The sequence below is a fragment of the Stegodyphus dumicola genome, chromosome 11 (genome assembly GCF_044657685.1).
Source record: "Stegodyphus dumicola isolate Sdum_Otavi_A_Nest chromosome 11, ASM4465768v1".
NCBI lineage: Eukaryota > Metazoa > Arthropoda > Arachnida > Araneae > Eresidae > Stegodyphus > Stegodyphus dumicola.
The window spans coordinates 13,372,461-13,381,030 of NC_140778.1; the positions used below are offsets into that span (position 1 = coordinate 13,372,461).

Consider the following 8,570-nt stretch of genomic DNA (forward strand, 5'->3'; position numbering starts at 1 on the left):
TAACAATGCATCAAGGTCTTATGCAAAGATTCTAAATACATATTTGTGTTGATGCCTAAATTAGCACGGTAGGCTGTAGCCCATAATGAATAATTACTAGCATATTCTTTAAAAAAATAGGCACCAAATTCTTGCGTATCAAGATCAGAAGAAAGCTGAGCCACTGTGCTATCTAATAAATTATGAAACTGAGTTTTATCAATCGTCTGAAGCAACTCGTAAAGTCTTATATATTAATGCTTTCTTTTCAGATCCCCCCTTTATCTTTGATAAAGGGGGGATTTTTCCTCGAATTTCTATCTATGTGCCAAGTACATAAACTTCTGTTTTCAGGAGGGAGCATCTCTGCTTCCCAAGCATTGTAAAATGCGGGGCTATCATCCGACATAAAAATAGATGGCTTTACTTGGCCACACTTGCTTTTAATAGCATGAAAAAATAATCTGACTGCAGTGTAATCAAGTCTATTTGTTACACAAAATGCAGCCGGACATCCCGAACCAAATTCATCTACGATTAATAACATTATTAAGTGAAAATCGTAAGGATTTGTGCCATGAGTGCTATCAACACTAATCTTATTATTTCCAAATTTTTCGAGCATGGTTGCTTGAAATTCAGTCATTATACAAAGATGAAAATCATCTTTATTTAAAATTCCACTTTCATCTTGTATCCCTTGTTCTTTATAATGCATTACAGGTGAACTACTTCCCAGCAGATTCATTTTATGGTTGTCTTACACTTATCGGATAATAAACCTACTATAATTTATTATAAACCTACACTTATCGGATCACTCTCATGCACAGAACACTTATCCAAATCAAAATCTCTCACTATGTTATGTAGATCTTTTCTCTCAATAAGATGTTTCCGGCTTAGCTCTTCATTATTTAAGGAATTCCGAATATCATCCAAAATTCTTTCAAAAGGAACACCAATCCTTAACTTATCTAAAAATATCACACATATTATATAATTCAATCACAACATAAAAAAATAAACACGATTTTAAAATATAATAACAAAGCCAGAAGAAAGAAATTACCAGTAATTATAACATGCAATAGGAGCGGCAGAAAACAAAAGAAAGTAATATTTCGAAAGTAATTTTTGCTATCTTTTTAAAAACATCGATACATTCTATACACAATTTAATCATTAAATGTAAAATTTAATACATAATAAACAAAAGAAAGATATAATTTAACCTTAAAATTATGTTCAAATTTAATTGTAGACTGCCATTGTTTTCTATAGAAAAACACAATAACAATTTTCACCGAAATGAACAAAAATTTCTGAAATAATGAAAATATAGAGAAATATACGATATGTAAGAAATATAGGGTAAAGTTACAAAATGCTTTTGTGAATTCCTTACGATTAATGTGTTTTTACTAGATTAATTTTTTTCATTATTATTAACTTAGAAGGAATTAACATAGTAATAGTTTATGAAGGGAGTATAGTTACAAAAGTGTGTGAAAACTGTTATTCCTAAAGTTTTGAAATTGCTAAGAAAAATAAATAACATAACTTTAATAGTTTTAAGAATTTCATAACTGTTGACTCTTACCAATTGATACTTACTGATGTCTCAATTATTCAACGCTGAAATGCAAATTTCTGAAAACATTAATACAATCAGTATTACTTGTGAACACATACTGGGCCATCCTAAAATGAGATTTTTTAATACTTCTTTTATTTTTTAAAATTAGGATAAGCAGAGTTCTATTTAAAAGTAAAATATATTCTTTATGTAAAGTAAAATATATTCAAAGAACTTTGCAAACAATACTAAAAAACTGCAAGAAACTAAACGACGAATCACATTTGATACTATAATACACTGCAAAAAACAAAAATGGCTGCAGTTGAAACACAAATTTTACTCCACAACGTGCTTTTCCGTTTTAACCGGAAGTCCTCTAATTCTGCAACGCCATTGGCTGCTTACAAATTCTAGGATTTTGCTTGGGTTTCAACTCGCCAAGAAGTTTTCGCCAATACCTACGATAACCCCAAGGATTTGGGTCAGAATTGAGACGCTCCTAGATTGACCACTACAACCGGTTTTCTGTCTCTTCTGCTGCGGGACTCCAAAGTGTAGGGTGTGCTTCTGTCCGTCCTCACCGCCGATGATGCGTGTCTGCAATTTGTTCTTTTTCGTACCTTTCTGACGACCATCTCCATATAGTTTCAAGAGAATGCATTTTGTCAAAAAAAATAATAGTAAGTGATATAAAGATTCAACTAAAATTGATCTAGATGCTGACTTCTGCGGTATATGAATGATGTTTTAAGACTTGAGACGTTCTCGAAAGGAATTCTCGTGCACGTGTTGCATCTGATGCTAGAATTGGCCTTGTGTTTCCACAAAAATATACTGGAATAATAATTCAAGTCAAAGTCCTTCGCTATAAAAATTAATTTTGTTATCATGTAACTTTGTGTAACGAAGATGAACTAAGATTTATTAGATTGGAACTTTGCGCATTTTGTGCACGAAAGATTAGAACTCAAAATGGTAGGACAGATTCTTACTGCTGCAGTAGTTCGTCGTCTATTGTCTGGCTATGTTTCCTCGATTTATACTAGTATTAATTTAAAATTTCACGATGTCAACATATAATAAATTTCTCGTAATTCACATTATTTGAAGTGTCATCCTTTGCTATCATATTTCTTTTAGACCACACACTTCTATCATCACATTTCGCACACCCATTTATTATTAAAATAGCCACAATTACGATACATCTGACTATCCCCTAATCATTCTCTTTACAGTCTGAAAAACGTCAAGAAAATTGGATGTATGAAGGATGAAATTTCATCAAAATTAGTTTATGAATTTGTGGGTTGGCGACCGAAAATGTATTCCTTCTTATAGGAGACGGGGGAGAAGAAGACAGCAAAGGGTGTTTCACGTAACGTCGTGAAAAATAAAAATCCTGCATGAAAATTACAAGCAATGCCTGCAAAGCCTGGAGTCTAGACGTGGAATTCAGTACCGAATTGCAAGTGAGAAACACCATCTCTTCACTCTTCGTCAGAACAAATTAAGTCTCTCCCCGTTCGACGATAAAAGGTATATTTTGGAATATGCCATCCATACACTAGCGTTTGGCCATTACAAAAATAGAAGCTTTAAAAAATAGAAAATTAGTATTTTTTAATGCCATCGTTGGTCAATGACTTCACATTGGTGTTGCGGAAAGGGGCTGGCACCTGGGAATTCAAATAAACCCCATGACCTTGAAACTGTGAAAGAGAGACCCTCAGGTGTCAGAAAACTGCGGCTTTCGGTAAAAGCCTACGTGTGAATGATTATATACATGTGTGTGAAACTAAATGATGAAACTTATTTTTTGCATTATTTTTAAGAATAATTTCTTTACAGAAACGGACACTGTCGCGTCGTCATTGTAACTTATGGTTACCGTTACACCGGTTTCCACTCGATCAAACCTAAACTTTTAATGTTGACTAATCCAATCCCACTGCAGTAGCACGCGAACGCCTCCACAATTCCGGTGATGTCATACCTAACGTAGCCACCCTTCAGCGAACGTCACTGGTCACGCTGACACCACACATGGCGTGCGGCAGAACTGTCATATTCTATTGACTTCTCTAAATTATTACCAATCAAATTACCAAAATGTATCGCTAACACATTTGGCAGCGAACAGCTTTCTACGGACAAACTACCTAAAAAGCATACACTTATCTACTATATATTCTAAAAACACCACTCTGCCTGAAAGAGACTATGCAGTTGCATTCAAAAGAAATATTCCATAAGAAGCCTATAAGAAGCTTTAAAAAACTTTACACGACAGAAGGAATGGTCAGTAATTTGATAATATTTAATGTTAAGGATTCAGTGTTGGATTATATTTCATTTTACAATCCATTAGTTGTTCGAATCCAAACTTGTTTGGAAAAATTCGATTTCAAGTTTTTCATCCAACCTGAAAAGGCATATCCTTATTTAAAACTGAAAGAATAAATTTACCCAGTTTTGCATCCAGGAAACAGAGTACGAGTCATTCTCTTTCGATAAATATTATAATAATTCAAATATGTAACCTAAGTCTTATGTAAATATGTGCGGTTATACGCATAGAGCACGAGATAAGTATAAACTAATATAATTTAATTTTCAATTTACTAAGATGGAATGAAAAGATGAAATAAATGAACATTCTAGCTGTTAACAGATGAAATTGGCATAAGGAAAAGATAACCCAACGACTAATCTTAGTCCACGAACAGCTCATGTAACAATCAACAGTTCACAGTTTTGGGCTTTCTCGTCGAATTTCGGAACAAGATCTGGATTCACAGATGGTGGTGATTTGTATAACACCACTGGGAAATCATCCCTCCCTCAACCTCGTGTCAAGACAACACAGTCTTCGTAGTCTGCCTGGCCCTTCAGATTCGTCTGCATGAGAACACATTCGGCAACCAACAGAGACAATTTAACTACTAAGCCATCAATGATTTGATCTTGGTTAGAAATCACCTCTTTACCTGGACAAAGGTTTTATTTTAAAAAGTTTAATTTCCAACATTACACCTCGTTTTCAAATTTTTTTAATTATTTATAACACAGAAGGTAATGGAAAAACTGGTGGTCAAAAATTTTGCAATAACTCGTATTATTATGTACATTGAATTCTACTGCTAAAAGAAAATCGAAGCACCAAGAAGAACTTTTGCCACAGTGACGAAATTTAGTATGCATAAACATTTTGATCGAACATGAAAATGATCCAGGTTTCAAAGCAAATTAACAGGAATTGCGATCATAGCGCGCATTTCTAGTGCGGCATTCGCAAAGTATAAAACCAGTAACAGAGACGGAAAATTTATCCTCTTTTTATTGCTGCCATTGTAATTCCGTAAAGAAGCAACTAAAGATGCCATTACGACGATATCGAAGACCATAAAGACAACTAAACGACTTCGAACGTGGTCGCATTGTAGTGTTGCGTGAAGATGGATGGTCATGCCGAGCAAAAGGACGCAACCTGCAGCGTACAGATACGGCTGTGCAAAGATGTTGTCAGCAAAAGGCGCTACAAGGAAATTGCCGTTGAAGTGAAGGCTGTGGAAGGCCAACGAGCACTGCGAGGCAAGATAGCATGATCGTTCACATGTTCCGAACCACCCAACGGTATCATTGTCGACTATTTAACGCACTACAGCCACGTCTATACCCCCCATGCTACTGCCATCTCACAGCGCTTGTCTAAGGCGGGGTTACGCTCACAGAGGCCTTTAAGACGTTTGCCTTTGACTCTCCAGCATCGGCGGAGACGTTTGGCGTGGAGTCGCAGCTGATCATCATGGCTGCCATCAGACTGGCATCCTATGGTGTTCAGCGATGAATTCCGCTTCACTCTTGAAGCAGATGACCACCGTGTTCGTGTCTGCAGAGGACGGGACCATAGGTCCCAGTCAGCCTTTGTTTTACAAAGGCCATAACATTTGGTGTGGTGGTGTGGAGCGTTATTTCTTATGACAGCAGGTCATCTTTAGTCATCCTCCGTATATCTTTAACAGATCAGCGATATGTTGATACCATCCTGCGGCCGATTGCATTACCCTTCATGGCACGTCATCTTGGGGCCATTTTTAACAAGATAATGCCAGGCCACATACCGCTCGCATATCTCTGGACTGTCTCCGTGTAGTTGATACTCTTTCTTGGCCAGCAAGGTCACCAAACATTTCACCAATCGAACATTTCTGGACATGGTAGGCCGCCAGATTCGGGCACGACAAAGTATCGCAGATCTGGAGCGACAATTGATGAAAGCCTTTCAGAATGTGTCGCAGGATGACATTAGGAACCTATACCACTCCTGCCTCGACGAATTCAAGCATGCATTGCCGCCAGGGGCAGTTTGACCCACTACTAATTTGAATGATGAATGGGTGATTGAGAGCCGTGAACAGGTACTATGACCTTGATTTTTAATCATTTTATTATCTGTGTATGAGCTATACACATGTTCAGTTTCATTGAAAACAACCACTACCTTCATGGTGCTTCGCTTTTTTTTTCAAAAGAGTGTATTTGAATTTAAATTCATTACTTCTTCGAAGCAAAGCTTCTTTCGAAAAATCTGATTTAAAACTTATTATCTAATCTGAAAATGCATATCTTAACTTAAAAATCAAACAATTTTCAGATTCATGTTAACCAAACAGTACAAACTTCTTTCTCTTTTATTAAATATTAATAGCTCTTACGTCTTATAAGTTAAAATTTAAAATCATAAGATAAATGAATATTATATCCTTGAAAATGTATTTAAATGGAATTTAAAAATAAAACATTACGGCTAATAAATTTTAGAAAGAAACAGAATGTAAAGTGAAATGCTAGAATATACTGATTCTTTTTTTAAAATATTTGAAACTAAAAACTATGAAAATGCAAATTAATTATTCATATTTTAATGCTTCAAACCGACTCTCCAAAGGGTACTAATTTAAGAAAAATAAAGAAAAATTCAAGAACATAAGCAGTACTTCCCAACGTATCTTGACATTTTGAGCATCAACAAACTAAAACAAAATTAAAAATTAGGATCTTTTATTGTAATTGACGCATTTCATATTGTAGGGTGCGACGTTAAAATACCAATGTACATTGCTTTCAGTTATTATTTTCTTTGTCAGATTTCTCGGAGAATGTCTTCTGAAATAAAATCAAAGGCACCGAAGAAATTTCTAGAAAACATTGATACATGTATGTATGCCAGTTTCAGCGATCTAAGTTAGTTGCTGTTGCTAGCCCCTTAAAGATGCCAGATTTGGAAGCATCTCGTCTAGAAAACTGTGAGACATAATGAATGGATTTCACGTTTTAATTCTTGTGCTAGAAGACACAATTTATTAAAAAAAAATGGGATTTTTAACCTTTTAAACTAATGTTCTAGACCTTAACCTGAAGAGAAAACTATTATATGAAATCCGTCAAACAAATATCGAAACACTCTCAATGAAGAAAATGAAATTTTATCTTGACAACAAATAAAGGAAGGAGCATGTTGAATTCAAATGATATTCCATTTTTTTTTTTTTTTTGATAATTCATGTGGTCATTTAACTGTTATGCTAAAAATAGATCCTTGTGTAATAGAAAAATCTTATTGTTTTAAGTTATAACATTAGAATTTACGTTAAAGCATGAAGATTAGCAGTCAGTTCATAAAATGTTACAGTAAAAATGGAAAAAATAATCTTTTAAATTTTACTTCAGGTTATGTTGACATTTCTTCAAAAATTTCGAAATTCAACACACATATTTTTACTGAAATTACAACAAAATTAATTTATTCTCCTCCTACACATTTTTTCCTTGTCTAAAGGAAGCTTTTATTTTTATTTATAGTAAAGCTTGTAGGGTTTATATTTATTTTAACTAACATTTATTTTAAGTTTAAACTATCTTTCCTGTCAAGCCTTACTTTCCCCTGGAACTGCCAATGCCAGAGTATGTAAATTTGAGTAGAACGCACAAGGATTCAAATTATCAGCGGAAGTATTCTGAGTTAAATAGAAAGGAAACGAGTTCGAGATGTGCTGTTCTTACTTCACGAGCGCGGATGTAGTTAGCCAGAAATTGAAGAACCCCGCGTTTCGGCCTGTGTGCTTGCCTCGGAGAATTGTTAATCGTTCAACGTGATATTCAAAGTTTTCTGAATTAGCAGCGGTATTGTAAAACGCGGTGAGGTTAGTTACGTTTAGAGAGCCTCGTAGTGAGAGTCTTGTTATTATTTCTCTTCAGGTTATTTTTATTTTACCGCCGGGTCGGCGTAGTTTGTGAGCGTCAAGAGCACGCAATTGTCATTTCTTGAGTAAAAAGGGACTTAAACCCTTAGCAAGACTCTGTCTAATTTCCAGTTTCAGCAGTCACCACTTTGTTGCGTACAGGTTGGAGGCGCGCAACTCTACAAGCTTATTGAATTAATTTTTTTTGAGAGATTACAATAAATACACAAAGCAATGGCAACAGAAATATAGTAGAACCTCGCAAGCATAGGCCGAAAGCTTTCTTGTATAACGACAACCGCAGGTGTTTTTTCTCGAAAAACGGAGTTAAATTTGTTGTACTTTCTACTTTTAGCGCATTTGAATGAAACAAAAAGACCTGTGCGTAAACAAAAAGAATGATCAAAGAAATAGGCAGATATAGATATATATATTTCGTATTATTAAATTACTTTGAGAAACTGCATACTCTCTTTGATCTGGATCATAGGAACCCATAGAGAAGTATCTTCATCTGAAGATGTTCTTTTTCTGGATTCATGTTAATCGAAACAAAAAAAAAAAAAAAACTTTCTGAAGAAGTGATATTAGTATGACTTCGCATTTCTTAAACGAGCAGAGAACTGCATTAAATTACACACATTCTTAGTTGATCATTAGTTCCAAAAATTATTGTGTACGAGAATTACATGACAATGTCCTCTATTACTTCAGTATGACAGAGAACTGGGGCTAAACCTCTGATGTAACAAATGGTATATTAT

At 34.8% G+C, this 8,570-nt stretch overlaps 1 protein-coding gene across 1 annotated transcript; it reads right to left on the reverse strand.

Moving 5' to 3' along the window:
* Positions 1-247: 247 nt before the first annotated feature.
* LOC118205773 (uncharacterized) lies at positions 248-8,304 on the reverse strand. Its single transcript, XM_085826245.1, has 4 exons — positions 8,259-8,304; positions 4,411-4,551; positions 783-956; positions 248-684 (listed from the first exon to the last, which is right to left on the reverse strand). Exons 1-4 carry the CDS (start codon positions 8,302-8,304, stop codon positions 248-250), a joined length of 798 nt encoding a protein of 265 aa, XP_085682371.1.
* Between the last annotated feature and the right edge of the window lie 266 nt (positions 8,305-8,570).

Coding starts and splice junctions, on each gene's coding strand:
- LOC118205773 (XM_085826245.1), bottom strand. CDS start 8,304: ATGGGTTCCTATGATCCAGATCAAAGAGAGTATGCAGTTTCTCAAA. Junction 4,552..8,258: donor AGAGTATGCAGTTTCTCAAA/GTAATTTAATAA, acceptor ACCTTTGTCCAG/GTAAAGAGGTGATTTCTAAC. Junction 685..782: donor GAGTGATCCGATAAGTGTAG/GTTTATAATAAA, acceptor TGCATTATAAAG/AACAAGGGATACAAGATGAA.